This window comes from Argiope bruennichi, chromosome 6, assembly GCF_947563725.1.
Source record: "Argiope bruennichi chromosome 6, qqArgBrue1.1, whole genome shotgun sequence".
Classification (NCBI taxonomy): Eukaryota; Metazoa; Arthropoda; class Arachnida; order Araneae; family Araneidae; genus Argiope; species Argiope bruennichi.
In genome coordinates this window covers 106,980,886-107,007,568 of record NC_079156.1, presented here as the reverse complement: position 1 = coordinate 107,007,568, position 26,683 = coordinate 106,980,886, and the positions used below count along the sequence as shown (strand labels likewise).

Here is a 26,683-nt window from a genome sequence, read left to right as displayed (position 1 = left end):
TAAATTTTTGAAATCAGATCACAATTACATTAGATATATACAAATAGAAACAACCTAAATTTGTCCCAAAATTCCTAATCCAAATAAAAATTGCACAGTAAAATGCTTTGTGAATATCCTTTCAATTATTGTATTATAGGAAATATTAATTTCAAACAACATGATTCAGATATTATATTCAAATCTTATTTTTAAAAAAAGAAATTGCAGTTATAATTTTTTTTAATTGATCCATTTGGGGATTTTATTAAAAAATTTTTAATGAATTGTAGATGTAAACAGTCAAAATTAAAAATACATTAATTTATAGAAATAATATGAAAATATATCATCATTACACAACAATCTAATTCATTGATTATTTGAGAATAAGTGATTATGAATCGAAGGCACATTTGATTTGATTTTCAGGCATTATATCCATATCAAAAATATCACAAATATAAAGGATAAATATCATAAACATCACAAAAGTATCACTAGTATATATCACAGACTAGCTTTTACAATTTTAACAGTGAAGATATAATTATAGGAATATGACATGTCATGATAAATACTTGCATGTTCATTATGAAAGTCAGTAAACAAAACCAAAGCTCTAAAGTTATTCTATCACTTTATATTAAGTGTTCCTTATTTGGCACATTTTGATTTTCAACACAACAATAAAGAGAAAAATATTTATAAAAATATACATAAAGAAACAACACAAAATAAACATGAAAAAACTGATAGAAATAAACATGCATAAATACGTACATAAGTAAACAACGCATTTGAAATAAATAGTGAATGGAATACATAAAGTTTTCTCAAACATATATGGTAAACATAAATTATAATGTAATAAAACAGAACATTCTTTCAAGCAATCTGAATATTTGCTTAAAAGTTTAGATATATTTTAACAAGATGAGTATTTTAACATATGAAGACTGGATTAAATTTCATATGTGTAAATTTGCTCAATATACTATTATTTCTATAATCTATTAAAAATTCTCAATATAGAATATTCTATCTTCTGCAATTCCTCAACATTTTAAAATATTTTTTTAAAGTATATAAATAGAAAATTATTCTTTGAGAAATGAATATTAAATCTACTTTTATTCATCAACATATTTACTCCCAGAATCTTCATTTTCAGATCATAAGCATGAGAGTAAACTATATGTACTTTGTTATTTTTTAAAGATTGTAAAATAAACAATTGATCTTATAATATATGTTATCAGTTTTAATTATATTTGGTTATGTAATTAAATGTACTAGACTAATTTGAAGGTTTTTTTCATTTGAAGATATAATTTTTTTGTTTGTAATTTTGCATTTTATTTCATTTTTATATTTGATAATTCATTTTTATATTTAATAATTTTATATTTGATATGTCTTAAAATGCTTTGCATATATTTAACATAAAATTTGAAAAATTAAACTAATATGAGAATATTAATGCACCCAAAAGAATTTGATTGATGAAAGGTGTGTAATTTATTAGTAACTTTAAATTCATCATACTAGTTTGTAATAGTACATTTGTGGATAATTTTCATTGCTCATTTAAGCTCATTTAAGATAAATCCTGTAGCTACATATAATTCCAAATCTGAATAATAATCATGTGATAACAAATGCAAAAGTACAAAAGGAGATATTTTTGAAGTGTAATATATAATTATTCATATGTTTATATAATTCTAAATTCATGCATTTGACTAGCTGATATTGCATGACAATGATTTATGCGCATAAAAGTTAACTTTAGAGTATATCTATATTATAATAAATATCATATCTTCTTCAGTTGAATTATAACGAGTTTATATTTAATGTATTGTCAATTTTCTCTCTTAATTTATAAATATTTAAATACTTTAATGTGTATATAGAAGGTTCATTACTTCTTCATGAGATTCTATATTTATGGAATTGTCTATGAAAGATCTCAAATCAACAGTTTACTGAATATATGCATTAAATAATTTCTGAACATTTACTATAATTCAATTATGTTAAAATAGTTAAAATTATTTACCAGCAGTTTAGTGGTTCAATTATTATATATCATAATTATATTATATATAATAATATTAATATATAATAATGAATAAGTAAATGAAAAAAAATCATAATTCATTAAATAATTTTAAAAAGAAAAGAATATGGATATGTACAATTTACACTTTCTAAGATTATGACAAACTGAAATATTACAAAAAGTTATTTCTTTAAATGTCTGTTTAATAAAAAGCCATCTATAAATACAATAACAGGATAGAAGATTAACAAATTCAATTTGTTTTTACATTTGCAAGGCAACAATAATATTCTAGTATATAAATAGTATACTTCTGGAATTATATGTAGCATAGATATACAAACCCTGAACTAACAGAAAAATATTTTCAAGAATTTCTCATGTTTAACATTTTATATAATAAAATTAACTTCTTATTTGAATAGCATTGAAAATTGCACCCTCAGTATTGCTTTAACTCGTTTTTGACCTTATCATCTTTTCTACATTTTCATAGAAAATTTTCATTCTATAAGCTATTTAAGAAAATAATAAAGGAGAAATACATGTTACTTTTTACTTAGATTTTCTCTGTTCTAGATCATACTGATCTAGTAATTTCTTGATATGGCATAATTTTCCATACAAATAGAAGGATTCTTTGCGCTTATTTTTATATTCAAAATTATTAGCTGCTTCATACTCTTCCTGGATTTTTTTCTCAAGTCTCTGAAAATTTTGAAAAAAAAAAAAATACTTATTAAAATTATTCAAAAAAAAAAAAGAAAAAAGAAACACATAAGACTTGAAAAGAAATTTCTCAACTAACTATATTAACTAGTCATCAACCAAAAATAATCAAAATTATTAGTATTGAAAATTAGAAATATGCCATCATTTTCACATGTAATTTAGAAATCAACTCCTAAAAATAAACTGAAATGCAAAATTTTAGAGATATTCTCAATGTTTGTTCCAAAACAAATTATTTTTTTTATATACCTGTTATTAAAAAAACTAAAAAATTTCCAAGTTCATAAGTAAAAAATCAAAAGCAAGAATGAACACATTATCATGGAAACACACTGTTACAGAACTGCAATACTGTTATCTGTATAATTTATCTTATAGTATGGAACATAATTTTAGATATGTATCAAGAGATGCAGAATAGATGGTAATAAAAAAAAAAACGAAGGTTCTCGAAAGTACACGAATTTTGAAGATATCTCTATTAGAAGCCAAGGTTTTCTAGAGGCTTTCATGGAAGTTATATAAGAAGGAGGTGTACTCATAGTAGGTAATAATCAAGTTAATTCTCTCTTTCAAGTGTTGATCTCTATCAAATTTTCTCTGAGTGCTTTCTGCTGTTGCAGTTATTTAATGAAGTTTTCTGTTTGTGTGTTATTGATATCTTAAAGTGCTTTTTCCATGCATGTTTTGGCTATGTTTTTCTACAAACTTTCGGTGTATGTTCTTATCGAATGAAGCGTCGTTATTAGTAATGGAGCCTGTTTTACTTTTCATTCACTGGACGAATTTTCCATAACAATGTATGACATAAAAATTGATTAAGAAATTGTTTAAATAAATAAAAGCTCAGCTACATAAATAATTTAATAAAATTTGATGAAATAAATAAACAAAAATCTGACTTTTAATAAAATATAGGAAACAAATAATTAAACTTTTGCTCATTAACTCAAGGATTCTTAAGCTTATAATTTTAATCAAAGCAATATCTTAGTAATAATTTTTAAATACTAAATGATGCTATTTTAAATCTAGAAAAAGAATATGTAAACAAATGAGAAAAAAATTAGGTAATAATTTACTTAACATGCAATATTTTTTCTCTTAACAATATTTTTGTTTACATTGTTATTTTATTATAAATATTTTCCTTTTGAAATGAGCTATTTATAATGTTGGATTTAAAAGAATTTCTATAAAAAAAATGCTTAAAATGAAATGAACAGAAAATATTAATTTATTAAAACTAAAATAAATTACTTGATATTCAGCTGATCCTTTTTCACATTCTTCAAGTTGCTTTTGTAAAGCTACAAAATTGTTACGAACTGCTGAAATCTGTTTCCATAACTCGTTGTATGCATGGACATCATCATTATAAACAGTTATATAACGAAGCCTTTGTTTTTCAGATACAATTTTAACATAGTGCCTAATGGAGGAAAAAAATAATTTAACAGATAAATAAATTGCCAAAGGCAGCATTATTAAAATTGTGGAAGTAACATATATAATCAATAAATTGAAACTGAATCTTCAATATCCTGCAAAAAAATTCGTTTTATGTAAATTTTAATTAACAAGAATAAATATTAAAACCGACGGATTCCTAAAGTTTCACCATATTCATTCATTTTATCCTTAACAAATGGCCCAGTCACATATGTTTTTGCTTATCTTCATTTTTTACACATTTCAATAATGCTTCACTGATCTGGTAGTTAAATTTTAAGAATTTAAAAATGTTTCAGATCCCATTCAGTATTTTCAAAAGTTTTAATAATCCAAAAAAGGTTTTTCAGAATTCTTGGTATTGTGTATTATTAGTATAGTTAATTTTGGTATGAGTATTTTTTTTTTTTTTTTTTTTATCTTTCATCCCATTTTCTGTATCTTTTATAAAATTAAGTGTTTTTTTCCCCCTTTCTTTTTTCCCACTTAAAGAGTTCCATTTAGAACACTATTGAAAATGTGAAACCTAACTGAATTTGTAAAACCAAAGCTAAGAATTACACGACTCCTCAGCAAGATTTCATCAGTTTTTATATAAACGACTTCCATTAACCAAGAATCTCTATTTCAGCAAAAACCAAAGTAACAATTTTTTTAAATTTTAATTAATATTTCTTTTTTTTTATCAAAATAGATTTTTCATCATTAAAAGAAACTGACTGTAATTTCTGCTGAAAATTTTATTCTGTATATTGAAAGTTTATTTGATGCGTAGAAAACATTTTCTATTTAAACTTCAAAATTTCAGAAAAGAAAAAAAAATTAGGAACATAGAGCTTCTGATATTTGGAGGTTGGATGTATGCATATTCGATTGTAATTAGTTTCTTCCTCTATTTTTTTTAAAAAATTATTTAATATATTTAAAGCGTATTAAGATATTACACACATATCCTATAACATTTTCAAAAATAAGCTATTTTCAACAATAAACTTCAAAATGTGAATTTCTATTTATGAAGTATTTTGTAAGAAACAGAAGGACAATATCACGAATAATGGCATATAAAAGAAGAAAAAAAATCCAGATTTTTTTGAAAAATGCATTTTACATAACACAAAACAAGATATTAATTATCAATCATATCAAATTAATCACTTTCATAATGTATGTAGCGGCTCACCACTAGCGCGGAAAAAATATCAACTCGGCGAGAAGAAGAGGAAACCGGTTCCAGCGGAGAGAGGGGAAGAACACGACCTTCGACCCTTCACTTAGTCTTGGGAACGTCAGCGGTATGCGACTTCCCTTATCCCAATATTAGTGACCTTTGGACTTGAACGAACCATATGCCTCTTGTGAAAATCCATCACCATCAGAACGGTTTTAACAGGAAAGTGACTAAAGTTTTGTGTAGCGATATCCTTGAACAGTGCTCGTACAAAATTCCTCGTTATTTTTATTGCTGGTCGTGATTAATTATGCAGAACAGCAAGTGTCGCCTGTCAAAGCCCCTCCGTTCTGACGTGGTAATCCGAAACTATGGTTCAAGCAAATGGAGCGCCAATTCATTCTCGCCGGTGCGACTACTAAAATTACAAAATTTTACCATATTGTGTCGATTTTGCAACAGGAAGAATTGGAAGTCGTCGGCGACATTAGGCAAGATCCGCCGGCAGAAAGGCCCTACGAAGTGTTGCGGAGGAGATTGTGGAGAGTACGCTCAAAGTGAAGAGCAAAAGTTAAAGGATGTCATTTCCAGGATGCAGCTCGGGGATAGAAAATCGTCCCGATTGTTGGTAGAAATAAAGAATAAGGCCGGAAATAAGTTCAGCGAGGATGTATTGAAGTCCCTGTTCCTGCAACGGCTGCCGACCCACGTGCAGCAGATCTTGGCTATGACCAACGACAAATTGGAGCGGTTAGCGGAGATGGCCGACGGAATCATGGCAGCTGCGACAGATACTATTTCGATCATGCTGTGTCATCGGAGGAAGCATCCATGCAAGCCACTCTGATGGAGATTTAATCACTCCAATCTTGCCTGGAGGCATGTTCCAGGTCCCCTTTCCGAGAATCTGGAAGACGATTTCGCCAGAGAGCGGCTAACAGAGAAGAGGGAAATCCTTCCCACAGCTGGTATCACTCGAATCATTGGGTGACGGCTCAACTGAAATCCAATGTTTGTACCTGTCAGATAGATCAACATCTTCAAAATTCCTGATTGGTACAGGTGCAGATATTTCAGTTATTCCACTCTCGCAGTCCAAACAGCATTTTTAGGCAACTACATGCACTTTCCCATCCAGCATAAGTAAAGTAGTATAAGTATACGAGCATAAGTAAAGATGATCAGCGAAAGATATGTTTAGCCTTCCATGAGAGCTGACGTGATACAGTGTCACGGCATACTAGAAGCAAACTTGGTGATTTTGTACCTCCTAGTGCTAGGTTTGAGCATGTTCACATTGATATAGTGGAACCTTTTAGCCCTTCTGAAAGCTTTAGATATTGCCTTACCTGCGCCGATCGCTTCTCTAAATGGCCAGAGGCATTCCCTTTGGTGGATATATCGGCTAACACGATAGCGACAGGTTTTTACTCGGGATGGATAACCCAATTTGGACCACCACTCAGGTTAACAACGGACCAAGGTACGCGATTTGAGTCTGCACTTTTTTAAGCCCTAATCAAGTTCCTGGGTACTCTCGGCAGCGCACAACACCATACCATCCAGCTGTGAATGGACAAGTCGAAAGATTCCACAGGTAACTAAAAACAGCCATCATGGCACATGGAAAAATACAATGGTCCTTAGCATTGCCGGCAATCCTTTTGAGATAGAGAGCAACATGGAAGGATGATCTGGAAGTGACAACTGCAGAGATGTATGGTGCTACCATTCGACTTCCAGTTAAGTTTTTAAGCCCAACAGTGGACAGTCCCAATCCATCTACCTTTGTGGGGAAACTGAGAGAGGTAATGCAGCGGCTATTGCCCTCCTAAACCCCAACTCCACAGTTCGCGGACAGTGTTGTGAGCAAGGTTCTTGGATCGTGCACTCATGTGTTCCTCCGAACGGATGCGTTCAGGAAAAGCCTCCAACTTCCTTAAGGGTCCGTTTCGAGTTCTTCATAGGACCGAGAAAAGCTTCAAAATCGACAAACATGGAAAAGGACTCGCGGTGAATATTGACCGTGTGAAATCTGCTTATTGTTTTGCACGATTGCGACAACACTCGATATCTGGCGTCAGAGTCCTCGCTCAGCAATGTACATGAGCAAAGACGCCAGAGAGGGTTACCCGGCAAGAGACTGTTGCTCGCTCCGGATAGCGTGTTCGGTTCAATAGTCGGTACTCCTAAAATCTCGCTGTCGTTGGTGGAGGGCTCCTGTAGCGGCTCACCACTAGCATAGAAAAAATGTCAACGCGGCGAGAAGAGGAGATCAATTCCAGCGGAGAGAAGGGGAAGAACACGACCTTTGACCCTTCACTTGGTTTGCGGAAAGCGAGCGGTGAGTGACTTCCCGCATTCTGATATGTAATTCTTTGCAACGACTACGAAATTTTTAAAAGCTATATTTTTAAAGATTTAATTTGGATTACATAAATGTCCTTTTTTAAAGCTGCATGAAAGATACTAGTATATTATGTTTATAGGCAAAAACCCGACATATCTAAGCAATAACTCACCACATTTTAATTCCAAAGTTGTTGTTGTTTTTTTTAAAATATTCAAAATAGTTCTAGAACCACCATCATTTTTTTTTTAAAAAATTTCAAATCACATCAAGGAATATTTGGCGCTTACAGAATTAACATGCACCAATAATTTTAGGTATATGGTAAAAATTAAAATCACATATTAACTCTTTTTTACTTTCTCATACAAGAAGTATAGAGAAAGTATTGTAATAATCAAAAAACTTGATTTTTAGATTTTATCTTTGCATTTCTGACCTCCCTGAGTTTGAAATATTTAATATATATATATATTGGCATTATTCCTGTCTGTTTTTTTATCTGTTGATTAACATGATAACCCTAAAACATCTTGAGCTAAAAGGGTGAACATTTAAATCAAATTTGTAGATTTCTATCAAATTTTGAATGAAAACCTTTCACAGGAAATCTATTTGACTGCAAGTGAATTCAATACCTGCAAAATGTAAAGAATTCAATAGATAGAATTTGGTAGACAGGTTTAGCATCTAAAATGTAGATTCTTAGCAAATTTTGATGCAGATCTCTTAAAGGTTGACCGTTTCCAGTCTGTACTATTGTAATACCTCACGGAAGTAATAAATCAATGAAATTTTATATGCCATTTTGTGACTACAGCTGTAGTTCCAAGTCAATATTTGTATGATAGATTCAATAGAAATACTAGATTCATAGCTAAGATCTATATTTGGTATTCAGGGAATAAGACCTAAATTGGAGAATATGCTAGAAAGTTTTGGGAAGATCACTCATACTAATTATTTTCATTTCTTAAGTTTGGAATTTATTTTGTTGTCTCTTAATTTAAATGGAACTAATGGAGTTAATTTAAAGTATGTGGGGTAAAAACTAAAATCAAGCATTAATTTTTTTTTTTTTTTTGAGTAATTACTGCAAATAACACAAGATGAATGCAGGCATTTTCTGTAGAAACAAGTGTCATTACATTATTCTTTTTAATGTGATAAAGAATAGTAAAAATTTTTAATCACATTTATAATTCATTATTTGGCAGAATTTAAATATTTGAAGGTGGAAAAGTAAATCCTTACCTTTCAAAGTAATTTGCATTCCACTCTAACTCTTTTTCAGAATTATCTGAAAGTGTTTCAGTTTCTTCAGAAGTATATTTTGTAGCATCAGAAGTCTGATGGCAAACTGCATCTTGAATGCTTGACAGCAATGGAGATTCAGTTATAGGTGATGATTTTAAATGGTCGTACTTCAAAGAAGATTTCACTGTAGATGTTTTAACAGCATCATATGATTTTTTCAACAATCTAGAAGAATGGGCAGAAGAAATTTGACTGTTGTTTTTAAGTTTGTATTGAAATGATTCTTTTGGTGGCTTAATTGATTTATCACTTTTTATTTTAAACACAAGCTTCAGACCTTCTTTCTTTTCGCATTCTAAATTGGAAGATTTAAAAGGATCGCAATTGGAATCTCCATTTAAATTTGAGCATAATGTAGAAGAATTCAGGTTGTCAGCTTTCATTTCATATTCTCTATTATTAGAAGAAATTGGGTTGTTTTCATAAAACTTTTTGTTATTCCTTTCTTGTTTATAAGATGAAGCTGGTGTTTTCTGAAGAGAATTTTGCTTGTCATTTTTTAGACAAGAAGAAGGAACTAAAAAACTGAGGTTGGAGTCTTCAGTTCTTGCCATTTTGGAATCACTTTCCCTTTTCAATTTTTGATCATAAATTACCCCTTCAAAATTTAATTCATCAGAAGAAGGCTCTTTGGAACTTCGGCTGGAATCTTTGCTTACATATCCAGAAGATTGGGTTGTGGGTGAATTTAGATCTATGTTTTTCTTTCTGTACTCTGGACTAAATAACTTGGTTGCTTGAGATACTTGATTAAAATTGGTATTTTTATAATCCTTGTTGTGTGACTCTATGAAAGAGCTATGTTTTTCAGTCTCTTGCATCAGCGAAGCTTTTGTGTTAAGAAAATTCATACCTTTAAATGCATTTTCAGGATTTCCATGCTGATTAGATTCTCGTGAGTATAAACCTTTAAATGAAAAAAAAATTGAATTACATTTTCATTTCACTTATCTATTTAAAATTTAAATTGTTAATACAATATTTTATATATGTATGACTTATTTGCTCATACCAAAAAATATTTGTTTCCATTAAATTAGATAATGTAACGATCAGTGAAAAATGTGTGTGTGCATAAAAGTGATTGAATTTTAGCACTTTAGAACATTTATTATCATTATAATTTTAGCAATCAAAATAAATAAAACTTCATTTACAAAGTAACTTCAAAAAAAATATTACTTTTTGATTGACCATTCAAACGTGATATTCTCTGCTTCTTTAACGATGGGTAAATATTTGCACTGTTGTCATTTGGCAAACGTTTCTGGAATGAAAAAAATTTGAATTTAAAAGGTCGTCATAATAAAAGTTTTTGTGAAAATAAAAAGTTTTTTATGCTTCATAAGGCTGATTATTCTATTATTTAATAAAATAGAAATACTGAAAGTAAATACATGCAATATTCTTACTTTTGGAAATGTACTTGGTTGATTATCTAAATGGATTTTCTTCAAAACATGCTGTTGCTTATTTCTGAAAAAAAAATTATAAATATTGTTTTAATCTTCAAAATTTTACCACTACAACTAACTAGCACCTAACCTACTCTTGCACCATAATATTAGAAACTACTCAATTTAAAAAGACAAATTTAAATTTCTGAAATTTGGTATTATATAAAAAAATCAAAAGTAAATATAACATCATTGAAGCATTTTTCAACTCAAAATTAAAGCATACTGAATAGAGTGTTTATAATATTTAATTGCATTCATAAGTGATTTTTCTATATATTTTGGTAAATAATAGATAATACATTATACTAAATAATCAAATTGATTATTGATGAGGATTTATACAATAAATGAACTTGATTCGTTGATTTTAATTTCAGTATTTTTTTTATTATTAATTTCAGGTTAAATTAACTATTGTTTCCCATATTTATTTTGAAGCTAAAGTCTGAAACGTTTTTTAGTATTAATTTCAGCTAAGTATGACATAAGTATTAATTTAAAAGAAAGAGTGCACTTTAATTTGAAAATGAAGATTCTGAATAATAAAAATTGAGAGAAAATATTAAAAGATTCACAATTTTACATTCTTCTAAATTTTTTGTGTAGCAATTGTACAACCAAAAATAATATAAAGTACTATTATGGGTCCATGTACCATAGTTTGAGAAACATGTACATATATTATCCTTATTTAAATTATCAGTTTTGCAGTCCATTTATAATTTTTTTTTTGTAATTATTTTGTGAAATATTTTAAATTAAAAAAATTTTGAACTAAATAATTTCAAATTGCTGAAAAAAAAGCAAATATTGAAAGAAAAATCAACAAAGACACTGAACAATATCTATGTGTTTCTAAAATTATGAAGGACAAAAGATAAATTTTTCAATCCAATAATTATTAAAAATCAGCAAAATGTAAAATAATAAACTAGCTTTTAAAATGATTTCAAATGCAATAATATAACTTCAAAAAGAATATCATAGACAAGTATCATCAAAAGGAAATTCAGAAAATATTATTTCAAAATTAATAACCAAAAAAATCAATTTCCACAGAAATTGTGAAATTAATCAATTATTAAATTCAACACTGATAAAAGAGCTGTTTAAACACTATTATTTCATGCTATAGATCATTATTTTCTTAAGATATATTTGACTTAAAGTTTAACAAAAAAAATATTTAAATATAAAACTAAAATAGAATAATTCTTCATTTCAAAATCTGTGGGAATGCTTTAGGTATTAATCTTGCAGTTATATTCGGTTACCACATTTAAAGTAAAAACAGATCAGGATGCATTTAACAATTTGTTAAAGATGACAAAAATTAAATTGATGCAAGTGGAGAGATAGTAGAAAAGATATAAAAAGAAGATACGAGTCATTTTATATAATAGATGTTTTCAGAGTAACTGATATAAGATGAAAAAAAAAAAAAAATTTTTGATATATATTCAATTAATTAACAATAAAAAAGAATGTCTAAAAATTATGCTGTCACAGTAGAAACTATAATAAAGCTAATAAAAATAACTCAGTGGTCTTATGAAAAGCATTGGATGGAGCACACTTTCATAATTATTAGTGAATAAAAGCTATTTTTATAAGAGATAATTTATCAGAGTAACTTTTAAACAGAGTTGTATCATTAGATTTTATTTATACTAACTTTTCTTTATATATTTCATTATTCAACATAAAATTAGTTTCAGGAAATTAAAATTCACTTGCATCAGATATTTTTTCAGTTGACAAAATAGGTTCAGTGAGAAGTCTGTTTTAAATACTATAATTGCAAATGACTATAATATAAATGAAGAAAAGTGGCTTTGTTAAGAGCAAAAGTTCAAAGAGAGAAGGGGAAAATATTACTGAAAAAAAAAAAAGAATTTTGATATAACTGTTCTTGGTTCTTAATATTTAGGAGGAGAAATGACATCTATATAGCAATTATAAATATATAAAATTAACAATTTCAATCATAATATAAACATAACAAAAGTATTCATTGTAGCATCACGAATGATTTCATAATTTTTTTTCCATAAAATATCTCAATTTTAATTACATTAAGAATAATACTGCAAAAAAACATACTTTCGGACAATTTCAGCATCATCTGGGGAGTAGAATTTCCAGTTTTCTTGAACTTCATTCCAAAGGCCATCAGAAAGATAGTAAGAATTTTTCTTCATTGTACTTACTTGAGCCAAGATCCCAGTTAAATTATTTTTATCTTTTTCATTCACACCCTCTGAAAAAAAATATATATGATCCGTTAAAATAAAAATTACAGTAAAATCTTAATTAAAAAATAGTTTATTTTAATAATTATTTCAATTTTAAAACGTATGAAAGGTACTTAAATATTTTTAATTAAAAAATTATTGCAAATAATTTTAAATTAAATACATAATAAAAAAATCTACAATTCAAAATTATGATAAATACATAAAATTGGTAATGCTGAATACATTATTTTTATCAATCCATTTCTTTTCAATTATATTTAATATTAACATAATATTTTATCTACAAAAAAGCACAAAATTACTACTACAAGCTTTCCTATAGATGCTAAAATAAGGAAAGTCATGACTGTTATTTCAACTATGCCTTTCCCTATATTGCACTTTCTTAAAAATAGTTTTTTTTAAGGTTTAATTTTTACAATAAACTCTAATGAATTAAATGATTTCAATTGGAACATTTTTTTAGATTAACTATGATCTAAAACTACTGATTAAAAATTATAATTTGATCAATGCAAAAATTATGCCAGATGAATGAATAGAAAAGTTGAAATCAGCAAAGTAGACTTAAATGGAAATTTATAATATATTCTATCATTTTCACAACATCACCACAAATATATTTTCAGAAGCCATTGCTACTTTGATTATTTTTGAAAATGCTTCCATTATAATGCTACTGTGAAGATAATTACTTGAAAATCAGATCTGTTATGACCAAAATATCTTAGCTTTTTTTTAGAGGGGAAATGGTAACAAAAATTTGAAGCTAATGTAGTTAAGTATTAACTAAATTGCAATTTGTATTAAAAAAATTACATTAAAATATTTATATAACAAAAACGTTGATCAGACTTTTAAAACTTAATGCACCTTTTATTAGTATTTAACCATTCACATTATGATAATTTTTATTTTTAAAATAATTAAATATATTGTAAATTAAATTTTTTAAAAAACAATTCAACAAAATGGAAATACAATGTTCTAAAAATTAAAATGATTTATATAATTTTTTTAAATTTCAAAAGAATGTAATATTACTATAATTTTAAAAATATATTCACAAAAATGCAAAACTGAACCAAATTAAAAGTTACAATGCAGGAAAAAAAAAGAAAATAACCATACCTGTTCTCAGCTTGAGTAAAATTTCTGGCTTTTTGTATGGTCTTAGAGCTAAGAGATGTATAATGCGATCTCTAGAGAGAAATAGAGCAAATAGATTAATAATGGAAATAAAGATGACACATTAAAACATATTTAAACAATCAATGATACTTTTGAAAATGATTCTTAAAACAATACCTTAAAGGTTGTCTCTGGATTCCTGATGGTACTTTTGATTTAGAATTTTCTTTTCTCTGATGCTGAAAGGTGATAGATTCAGGACTGCCTGGAAGGATGGATGCAGACTTGCCAAAAGGATTTGAATTACGCCTGGCTGAAGAGATAGGCATAGGCCAAACTGATGGGTTGGAATTACGCCTGGCTGAAGAGATGGACATGGGCCTGACTAAAGGGTTAGAATCATGCCTGGCTGAAGAAACAGTTGTCAACATATTTCCAATATTATTTTTTGACCTTACAGGCGCTAATGATTTGGCTGTTGGTAAAGAGCAGGAGTTCAAGAAAGTTGCAAAACTTTTTTGTTGATTTACTATAAGTTGATGTCCTAATGGGAAAAAATTAATATATACAAATTATCATAATTTTATTTTTTAATACCACTTATTGAAAACTCTAGAATTTTTTTATATTTACATGCAAAGAGAAATAAAAAAAATTCAGTGGAAGATGATGAGGAAATAACAAATCAATAAAAAGTGATACTTCTAATTAATTTCTGATATCATTAAGATCCCATTTCTACCATTTTACCCAATAAAGAACAGAATATTTTTGACTGAAATACAGATACAACATTTTTATTATTCTTAGTAATAAAACTTTAACAATTTTTGAAATTTTAGTAAATTTTTACAGCTTAATTTATATAATTTGCTTCATTTCACCAGAGTAATAAAATAAGCATATTGCAACAAAATGGGGGAAAAAAAAAAAGAAATTTATTTAAACTGAAACAGCTGACATAGATTCAAGATAAAAATCAATACTAAAAACATTTTTTCACACGTACCTAGATGATATATGGATGGTTTAATCTCTTTTGTACTGTAAAAGAGGAGAAATAAAAAATTAAGTGAAAAATAAAGTTCTAAATATACTAATTTTCTAACAGTATAAGAATAGCAGATTAATATTAAAACTATATCAAAGAAGAAAAAACTATTCTATAGTAGTTGATTATAAAAAAAAATATTCTTTTATATAAAAATACAATTTGATAGAAAAAAATTCTTACCAATACTGTTTTTGCTCTTTTTCTGCAGCAGCCACTTTAGACTTGGTATTTTCATAACTATCTTCTTTAGCACGAATCTGCATTTTCATCATCAAGCCACCTAATGATTCTAAAGAACTAAAAATTCAAATGCTTTTAACTTTTAGAAATGGTTTTATCATATAAAAATATAAACAAATAACTACATAATTAAAAATATAGCTTAATTAAAAAAAAACACTTCCTTGTAATACAGGTGTATACAGATGAATTACTTTTAAACCGGATATATTTATTTAATTTACATTATTTTAAAGAATCGGAAATCAATATGTAACAAAAAGTAATGAAAAATGTTTTAATTTATTTATAAATCATCAAAGAGACTCACTAAAAGGACATTTTACAAATGATTGCTTCTTGTTTGATTCTGTACAGATGTAACAATATTTTAAAAGTATAAATCAGTTTTATTCTCTAGAACATATGTAAGAAAAAAAAATAATTATGGAAATGTATCTAGAATATATTAATAACTTCTAAAAATGTTTTTAAAAATTATGTTGAACACTATACAATATAATTAAGGAGTCTCTAATAATAAAATATTTATAATGAATTAAAATATGTAAGAATTTTGAAAGAAATTTTGTCTTTAAATTTCTTTATTGATAAAAATGCAAATCATAATTTAGTTTATAATTAAATTCATACCCAAATTAAATCATATGTATCCTTTTTTGTTCCCCTTTCCTTCCAATATTAACTTTTGAAAAATTTGCATATTCAAATATTCTTTTAAATTTCTCGTACAATGCAAATATTAAATTAAACATGTCTAAATAAAAAGAATTTTACAGTGTTACATTTTTTCCAACATATAGACAGAATTTCAATTTTTTAAATGTTTTTTTTAAGTTTATAATTTTAAATCAAGTTTTGCATAGATTAAAAAAAGGATTTCAGTCTTAAGAAATTTTATTTATCCATTTTTGTTTATCTCTTTTGAAACAAAGTTGAAATAGCATTTTTCTCAGTTTAGTTCCAAGCTTTGGAGGAAAAAAAAATTAACTTAAAACTGTACATATGCACTGATTATTTTTACCTGCTTTAGTATTCTTTTTTTTTATTGCATCACTATTTAATATGATTGCTGCATCCAAAAAAATGTTGATTAAAAAATTAAAATACAGCAGGAATGTTTACAAAAGCAATATTTATAAATGTCTATTGCCAGACTATAAAAGTATTAATTTTTTTTATTTGCACACACAGTTGTATAATTTTTATAGTATACTTAATTCTATACTTTTAATTATTTCCATTTTAAGTGAATAAATTTTTCTCTAAGACAGTTGTTTGATGCTTCTAATGTGCAAGTATTGCATATTAGAAGCAAGTATGCTGAGACAGATATTAAGACCATCAGCAATTTTTTAAACCTTGGAATGTTTTCTTTTTATTACTAAAATTTTCTATTAGCTTTATTCGCAAATTCTCTTTAAATAGTAAAAGTTACTATATAGTTTGATGCTGTAGAATATTACAAAAATTTGAAGCAAATTTCTCCCAAATTTTAAAGGCACATGATTACGTATGGGAAGAGTAAGATCAAGCATGTCATTGAATTTAATCGTAAAAGTTTGCAGATTCTAAATCTAATATTACAATATTATTTTGAAATCTAGGAAGCATTTTCCTCCAAAATACAATAATCAGTAGGGAAAAGAATGTATTGCAAAAGTTTTTTAGTAGTTGTAATAAAATCAACCAAGGAATTTCTTTGTAGTTCAAACATTGTGTAAATAACAAAAATAGTATGCAAAGAGATAAATAAATAAAAGAAAGAATAAATAAAAGATAAATAAAAAGAAAAAATGCTTTTCCTCAAAAAGCTTGCAGTGAAAATAAATTCAATGTTTTTTTGTTTTTTTTGTTTGTTTGTTCAAATTAAAAAGAAAACATAAACTATAAAATTTTAAATTAAAATTAAAAAGCAATATGCATATCACAAACTGATAACTGCACTGAAATACTAATTACCAGTAGAAAACATATCAAGTACTAATAATAGAAAAAGAAAAGTAGTAAATTAAGCAAATGGAAAATAATGAAGCATGTGGATCAATTTTACATTATCCAATATTTTTTTTCACTTCATTACAAATTATTCTTTGATCTCACCCATACAACTTTCATGGTTGAAGCCAATTCTATTAAATTAGAAATAATTTAAAATTTTAATTGATATCAAAAACAACTAATCCCTTTAGCAGGCAAAGTAGTCATCAAATTGGCTAGACTGTAACAATAATTAATGAAAATGTATAATTTTGTTTCATTTATACAAGGCATACCATTAAATATAGAAATACTAAATTTTGCAATATCTACCAGAGAAAACTGAATATTATATATTGGAGAAATTTTCTCGGCATTTTAATTAAATAAAAATTAAGCAAAAATTTGGCAGTTTTTATAGATAACTGTAAAACCTATTATCAGTTTAAAATGATTTTTATTTCATATTTTTATTCAGAAAATTATCAAACCCAAAAACTGCTCAACAATTGAACCAATATTATTATACCTATTTGATTATTCTAATTTTTTCCACAAATTTTGACAATTTTTAAATATAATTTATGGCAATTTTCAATGTTAAAATTCAATTCAAATTATCACTTTTATTTTATTCAAAAAGTTTCATTTTATAACACTTTTAATTGATTTCACTTATATCATTACTTCAATATATTTAGAAGATTTCATTGTAACGAATGCATTTATTGATTTCATTATTATTATGATTTCATTGTAACAAAGTTTAAAGGTCATTTTCTTTCTTTCCCTCCCCCCCCCCCTCCAAAATATAATACACTTAAAACTTAATTTTAGAAATGAGCAAAGATAATGAGACAGCTATGAAAGGTATTTTGACATATATTTAATACTTTGATGCCAAATGATTATTTTTACAATTCATTTTTTAAAAAAATATTTCATTTCATTATATAGGTTATTTGACTAATTCACTTTTCATTTATCCTGTTTTACAGTAAAACTCAAATTGTAAACTAGCTGATCCATCAATAAAGAAATTATGGATAAAATGAATAGAATAGATACAAGGTTTGGAAAATATTATAAATTAGATGCCTTGCAATCTGAAGTTTAAAAATACTTTGAAGGGAGAAGCATTCAAACTACATTATGCATAACAGATTTAATGAAAATAAAACTCAATCAACATTTCTGAAAAGAAATGTGTCTGTCAAAAGTATTATTGATAAAATAATAGTAAATATAATATTAATCTTTAAATTCCTTAGTTTATCAAAGAAATTGAAAAACAAAAAAAATCTTGATTACTTACCCATTCTTATTTTGCTGTACACATTCAAAACTCCTGTTTGGAAGATTATTCCAATCTTCATTTTCTTTTCCTCCAGTATCTGAAAGGCTGAAAGCATACTTCTGTGTTCCTTTATCTGAAGGGAAAGTTATCATCTGTTGCAAGGGAGAAAAAAAAAAGGAATAAAAAATTATATTATTTAAAGATTGCATATTAAAAATGACTTGCAAATAATTAATGAAGAATCTTTAAAATTATTGAAATTTCAAACTTATAACACTATTAAGACTGGCTTTTAACTTAAAATGCACTTAACAAATAAAATACATAAAAAAAAAAAAGTATAAAATCTTTTGTATAAACAAAAGAGAATCGTTTTATTGAACTGAAATGAGTTTCAATTAATAATTAACAAAAAAATCAATAGACTTTATATTAAAAATATACTTTCAGATTTTCTCCTAAGATTTGCAATTAATTTGAATTTATTTATTCTCCAAATATCTCAAAATCATCTCTCATAATTAGATTAGTAATAATGCAAATTTCACATATTTATACATTTTTTTCAGGAATTCCATTTTTATCATTAGGACATAAAGAATATTGAAATTTAAATAAGCATTTGAATACCTCTTTAAAAAAATTTCTCAAATATTTTTTAAACACTTCTTAATTATATTCAACTTTTAAGTAACTATAATAATCTATTATATTCAAGTTTTTAAAAAGTTTACACCAATAACAATAGCTTTTGATAAAAAGATATGTCAAAAAAATTTTAATAGTCCCAGGTTTTTCAAATAAATATAAAAGAATAACACAGAGATTTACATCTCACAACTGAATATGAGTTTGGACAAGATATACATTTCTCTTAATTCTTCTTCTCAGTATCTTGTCTGTGGATATTAGTAAAACATAGTAGTAATTATATATGTAATTTTAGTTATAAAATATAATAAATATTTTAATTCTAATTTTTAACTCTGCATTTATATACTTTGCTATTGATGTATATATGATAAGCAGAATTTACAATATATGCTTATCCATTCTTGACAGAGGAAACTTCAACATGATGCACATCTTGTTTGGATTTTGTAAACTCTCTTTGGGTTACATTTTTTGCACCTTCCTGGTTAAATATGATGATACCTTCTGATATTTCACAAAATAAAACGTATTTTCTTTTTCTCAGTAACTGGAATGTTCTTTCCTATCTTAATATTTCTATGAGCTTTAGTTAACCTTCTTCCGGGTTCTTTTAGAAAAAGACCTCTTTTAGATATTTTGTTTTGGTTATAGAAAGGATTTATATGGATAAAAACAACATAACTGCAACAAACTCAATTATATTAGATAATTAATTCACCAGCTGTTCTCTTAATTCATCTTCTGCATGTATAAGTGGTAACTAATTTATTCATAATATCAATTTCAGTATAAAATTACAATTTTTTTTTTTTTTTCTTTTCTTTTCTGAAACTTTGGCTTCTTAAAGCATAACTGAAAAAAAGATTAATGCTTTTTTAGGAGTGGAAGATAGATATGAAGCAAAAGTTGCATCCTGCTTAAACCCAGAGGAGGAATAAATCATCAATTTTTCTTACTGTTTCAAATTTAGCTCTTTTTTCTGTTTCAATAATCTTATTTCCTAAAACAAAATCTTTAAGGAACTTATCTAATAAAAACATTTTGTGCAGTTCTCTCAATCATTTCTCTTGGTCACAAAACAATACTCCACAAACAATGTTGACATCCCCAGAATGTACATAAGCATCAGCATGGAAACGAGCCATTTTTGCACATGAAATCAATCATTATTTTATTCCATATTTTCCTCTTAGTTTCAAAGATAAGAATATTTACCACAGTACTAGCAATTTGTCCATAATTATCTTAAGAATTAAACTCATTCATAATTACAAGATAAACATCCAAAACAACGATTGTATTGCAACTTACCAAAATCTCAATGATTTATTCTATTTCCTTCTATTAAACTGGATGAATTGGTGCATAATTTAAAAATGTTGCAAAGACATAGTTGCATGGAATGAGCCATTGGCATCTTCTTCATTCTCTTGTATCGAGAGATAATTTTGTTGATTTTTATACTCCAGATAAAATTAGCAAACCTCTCTAAATATCAATGAGTGAAAAATCTTGAATGATAAATCTTACCATTTATTTACAATAAATTTATATTTGCATAAAAAATTACTTTCAATAGAGGTTTCAAGCTTTTTGATGGAAATCAAAATGCATTGTTTATTTTTTACCTAAACAAACTCCTATTTCCGAGTGAATTTCTGATAAAATATATTTCATCAAATCATGAAGTCTTCATTGCTGATAGAACAAAGTTTCAAATTATAAACAAATAATATCTCCATAAATTTTTTAAGTCTATGTAAGTATGCAAACGATGTAGGTTGATTAGGTCCAACCAAGTAAAATAACATTTTTATAAAGATTTTTTTTAAAAAATTAGTAAGTCTCAAATTGTTACAAACTAAATAAAAACATCTACTTGAAGAACACATGAAATATCAGAAATAAAACTTTAAACAAATAGTAGTAGAAATGAGTTTATCAAATCCATTCAAAATAGAAAAATTAAAAAAAAAAACATTATGTTTAAACTATGCAACAAAATCATTAGGTTTTTGTTTTTTTTTTTCTTAAAAAAATAATACTTACTCCATCATATTCATTGAACTGAATTTTGGGATTAGAACCACCAGCCTATAAAAATGAAGAATGTATTTTAAACATTTTTGATAGAGTAATTGATTAATGATTATGTAAAAGTAATTTTAAAAATATTCAGTTAGAGCTGATAGAATCTTCATTTTTTTTAAATATTCTCTGAAGTGCTTTATTTAATTACTAGCAAGAATTATAAATAAATAATATCACTGCAAATTCAGGATTCTGAGAGATTTCTTCAACAAAAATATATAATTACATAATTTCATTACTGAGATTTCGATAATATTTATGATCAGGATATGACAGAAATCAAAAATTCAATAACATTTAAGTTTATACAAAATGAGAAGTTTTTTTAAAAAAATACGAAGGTATAACAATTTAAATCTAATAAATTGGATCCTCTTATTTTCCTTGATTCTTTAAATATCTGGATATAATAATACATTAATTTAATAACATTTACACATTATGTTTATAACTGAAAACAAAGAAACATATTTTTAATTCTTTTTCTTCATTTCTTTTTTTTTTTTTTTTTTTTTTTTTTTTTTTTTCATTTTTCAAAACTTTAGCCAAAAATTTTAATCTCCTGATGGGTAATAACTATTGTAAACAGTTGAATAAGCATGTAATTTATGAAATGTTTTGCCCAACTATTATACTATGACAATCCTTGCCTTTACCGATGGTGCTCTTTTGCAAACTACAACTTTATTAAGCATGGTTCCATGCTTTAACTCAAAACCCACTCTTTCCACCTGAATGGTGTTATAAACAACTGTATCTTCATTATTCATAGATCATTTCAATGGCTTAGTGCAACCTCATATATATCTCTCTAAATGATACATCAAATTCATTTGAAGTACCATTTTCTTTTATAAAGACACATGCAAATTTGTGTGGGAAAAAAAAATGCTGCCATGTTGACAATAACTCTTATCACTAAATAAGAAATAATATACTAAAGGTTAGCAATAAAGGAATAATGCTACTATTCAAAGCTTGGTGATGACTGAGGCTTCACTCATCAATAATTACTTCATTATTACCAACATTCATTGCTAAAATTTAAGTTATCACTTAAGATTTGGTAAGTTTTTATCTGGATACACATTAAAAGAATTATATCATTACATTCTAGAATGTAAATATAAACATCTGGAAAAGAACAATTAATTGACTAGCCATTTTCAAAGAATGCCAGGATATCTGTAAATGAAAGCAACATATTTATAATAACACATTGATGATGAATTTCTCAAAACTAATCGTAGCTAAACAGTTTTATCAAAAAATTATCTGATTTTGAAGAAACTTTAATATCTAAAGAATGTTCCTTTAGAGGGAGAAAAAAGAAAAAAGGCTCTTAATTTAAACTTAAACGGGCCTTAATTTTACATTGGGATTATATATGGAACTTGACTACAATTAAGAGCCATAAAGTATATAAATTACTCTGGTAATGAAAACTAAATTTATTTACCTAAATATTCAAACAAAAACAAAACAAATGAATGTTCTTGATTTTTAAAAATTTGATAATGGTTCGTAAAAGAAAAGATACTTCTTTGGAGGTGAAAGTAATCAAACTTCTAGTTATAACATAAATGGAATATTAAAAGATGTATTGAATACTCTTTAAATAGATACATAGTATTATAAAATAATGATAACCCAATGTATCTAAATTTTACATGATACAAATATAAATTTTGTTACTGTTAATTATTTTTAACATTATATTTTTGTATTCAGAAACAAATATTCATGCTTAATTAAAGGGTTTTTTTAAATTAAAAATCTAAAGTTTTTGGAAAAAAAATTCAAATTTTTGAACGATTTCAGAAGACTTAATTTTTTTTCAATTTGAATGATTTTTTGATGGGAGGCAACTAAATATGGGACACTTTTTTCATCAATTTTAAATTTTAAAAAAATTTATATGATATATATATATTAAGCAGTTTTATGGCCATTTTTGAATTTTTAAAACTTTCTATTCCATCCCAGGAGGCATAATATGCACAAGAAAGACGTTCATTCACATCATGATACAAATGCAAAAAAGCGAAAAGAGGCCGAAATATTTTTCCCGGATGACCTTATTCTATGGGATTCTGATAGGGATTCTTTGAACACATGTAGACTTAGGAAAGGGAAATATAGGTATCTTTTAAAAGAATTTCCTTAGAATGAAGATTTTTATCCCTTCACTCGGAGTGTTGAACTTACCAATTTCAGCAGTTTTACATAACTGTTATAGCATTAATTAAATAAAAAACTGAATCAGGAAATAAGATAACATTTTAGGATTAAGTTAATATGGGTTAAGATAGGCAAATTAAATAAGTTTTAAAAATATCATTACATATATGTAAACAAAGAAATAAAGATGATGTTAAATAACATCTTTATAAATTCTATGCCACATTAGAATTAAAGTTAAAAAGTAAATACATTATAAATTCATACTACATACTGCAGGATTATATACTGTAATACGTTTATACTATATTTACTGTAGGATTATAAAAATTCAATTTAGTACAATAAAATGCAGTACATATTCAGGATTTTTTTTATAAGTGGATTAATATTTTTATATTAAATTTATTTATTAAAACTGTCAAAAATAAGCATTGTTTAGCTTAAATTTATCAAAAAGAAAAATGTAAAATATTATCACTACTAATATATATATATATATATTAAAAATATATAAACTAATTTAGTACTTGTGGATATTTGCCACCCTTACTTTACTCGGTCATTTTCAGATTATGCCAACCTTCATTATGCATATGATAGCCATCTAGGTGATACTTCTCGCTTGCTTGGTGAAAAAACTGGGAATTGTAATTACCTACATGTATTGCTAATTTATTCAGAACATTAGTAATTTAAGGATAAAATATTATTTTCTAATTTGGATCTTTTATTATAAAAGGAAATTTCATATCTGACCGGCAATGGCATAATGAGGGAAGTGGAACTTGCTTATATTTTATTCCCTTTCCATGATTAGTAAGGCATGGTATTAGTTTGTCACTCTCTTATCATATTAGATTTTTAAAAATAATATAAATTCACTAATGTTTTGTCTCCAAAGTATCTGCTCAGGCTGGCACTGAAGACATCTATATCTCTTGGAACAATGTCACTGCTGATTTCCTGACAGCAATAAATTATTTTCATAAACACATAATATATTTGCATATTAACCACATGGCAGTGATTAATCACTAAAGATGTCATGTTGATTTTGACCAGTGATTATCAAATTAGTTAGATGCTTACTACACCATGTTAGTCCTAGTTAAAATCTGACTACCAATGACATTTGTTTTATACACAAGTACCTAATAACCTTTTAAATCAAGAAACATTTCCTTCATTTTAAAATATGAATTTTTAGAATGTTCGGACATTTCTTTAGATGCTCTTACATCACCCCACAATACTGCCTTGTTATTAATAACTTTATACACTTAAATACATTTTAAACGCATATAAAATTCTCCTTTTGAAAATATTGAATAAAATACATAAATTTTACTTAAAAATAGAATCACAAATAGAGTAAGCAGAAAAAGAAAAAATAAATAAATGCGGCGTTAATAATGCACCAAAATAAGATAAATAACTTAAATTCAAATAAAATCTACTTAATTTTCATTAGAAGCATTTGCTCATCATTAAAAAACAGTACTCTTAAGATAAAGGTATTTAATGACAATCTTCATACAATGTATTATTTTTGTAAATATTAAAAAAAATTTACCTACTTGTTTTGTATGTTCTTCTATTGATTTCACCATTGAATCCGTCAACTTCACATATATATATGATTTATTGCCCATATTCTTTTCATCAATGGAAAGACTGTATGTTTTCCCCTCCACCAGCGAATCCATCGGAAAGCTGTAAAAATTGAATTTTAGGTATAAAACAGAATAGACATTTTTCTACTTCAGGTAACTGAGAATTATTCCTCGTTCCATTGCGAAAACAGCGCATTAACAACTTGACATACGCGCTACTCGCACCAGTTTCTGATTGGTTGAAATGCAAAAATTGTCATTTATTTTTATGTTTTTCTTCAAATAAAGAAAAATCAATCTGTCTTTGGTTACAGAATATTGACGAATACACTCAGTGTTTATTTATATTTTAATTATTTCGCAATTCATACTTTCTTCTGAGAAGTAATTTTTCATTTCTGCCCAGCATTAGAATCGAAGGGCTAGAACCAGTATTATTTCTCGAAGGATACACTAGAGCCAAGCACGTGGTCTAGCAAAATACAAATTGCTGCCATATGAAGTATTAAAAATGGAAATGATTATACATCATGCAATTAGCACTAGAAGGACTATATTATTTAGTTTGTACTATGTGAAACTGATAAATGATTGAAGATTGTTAGGTTCACCTTTTCCGATTCTTAAGTCATTAGAAGCAAAACCAACCTCGTAGTAATATTGCTGCAAAATATTCAATTTTTATAAAAGAGCACAGTTGTTTTTTATTGGTTCATCTTTGTTAAAATTAAACTTTTGTCTTTATATTATCACTATTAAAATTCACTTTTATGTTAGTACCTAGAAGAGATCTTTGATGTAAATTGAGCTCAACTGAATAACATTGAAATAAAGGAATCTACTTCGTTGTTTTAACTCTAGCGGTCGGTTTACCACGAGCGATCAAATGACCATTTTCAGATGGTAGTTCCAATGTATCGGTGAAATGTCTTTATATTTAGTGCAAAAAATTAGCAATTAGAAGTTAAAAAAAATATTTCATTGCTTTTTACATTTTCGTATATAAATAAAACACATTGTAATTGCGAAAAATTCGCACTCAAGATCTTGACGAACCTTGGCGTTCCAAATACCGCTGAATCCAGGAAGTTAGGGACATTCCGTCTGTCTACTTATGAATAAGACAATTAAAAATAGCTTTGAGCTAGATCCACAAAATTTGGTATATTATCTTTATAGCAAATTTTTGATTTCTTTAAAATTTTGAAAGAATCTCAGGTTCTCTGTCTGTTTTGCTGCTCGAGTATTAATACGAAATCACAAAATGTATATAGCTAAGATGAAATTTAGTACTCAGGTTTTGCATCAAAAACATAGGAGCGGATCAAATTTGGAATCAAATCCGGAGAAAAATTGGCTGTTTATCGGTCTGTACTTCTGCTAGCAAACAGATGCGATTGCTAAAGAACGAAAAAAATCTGTGATGTGTGTTGTTCTATGTCAATGAAAAAAAAAGCATCCAAAATATATATTCAGTTCTTTTGGTTGTTAGTGACTAGTCACCAATGATTGTACACTAAATTCACTCCAAAGATCGATCTTTCATAGCTATTATTCACCAAAAGCATGCAGTTAATACACAAGTATTATTTTTTTATTGTACTACGAAGCACACATGAGCAAAAATAAAAAACTGTGCTCTGATGATGTTC

The 26,683-nt window shown here is 26.7% G+C and overlaps 1 protein-coding gene and 1 long non-coding RNA gene across 2 annotated transcripts; both read right to left on the bottom strand.

Moving 5' to 3' along the window:
• Positions 1–2,331: 2,331 nt before the first annotated feature.
• LOC129971458 (uncharacterized) lies at positions 2,332–9,283 on the bottom strand. The gene is made up of 3 exons (XR_008784804.1): positions 9,007–9,283; positions 4,040–4,211; positions 2,332–2,755 (listed from the first exon to the last, which is right to left on the bottom strand). It is a non-coding gene; the product is annotated as an uncharacterized LOC129971458 (long non-coding RNA).
• A 170-nt stretch (positions 9,284–9,453) lies between these two features.
• Positions 9,454–25,133, bottom strand: LOC129971887 (RNA polymerase II elongation factor ELL-like). Its single transcript, XM_056085863.1, has 9 exons — positions 24,996–25,133; positions 21,193–21,237; positions 18,508–18,641; positions 15,153–15,269; positions 14,928–14,962; positions 14,096–14,462; positions 13,919–13,989; positions 9,666–9,976; positions 9,454–9,462 (listed from the first exon to the last, which is right to left on the bottom strand). Exons 1-9 carry the CDS (start codon positions 25,122–25,124, stop codon positions 9,454–9,456), a joined length of 1,218 nt encoding a protein of 405 aa, XP_055941838.1. The 5' UTR covers positions 25,125–25,133.
• Between the last annotated feature and the right edge of the window lie 1,550 nt (positions 25,134–26,683).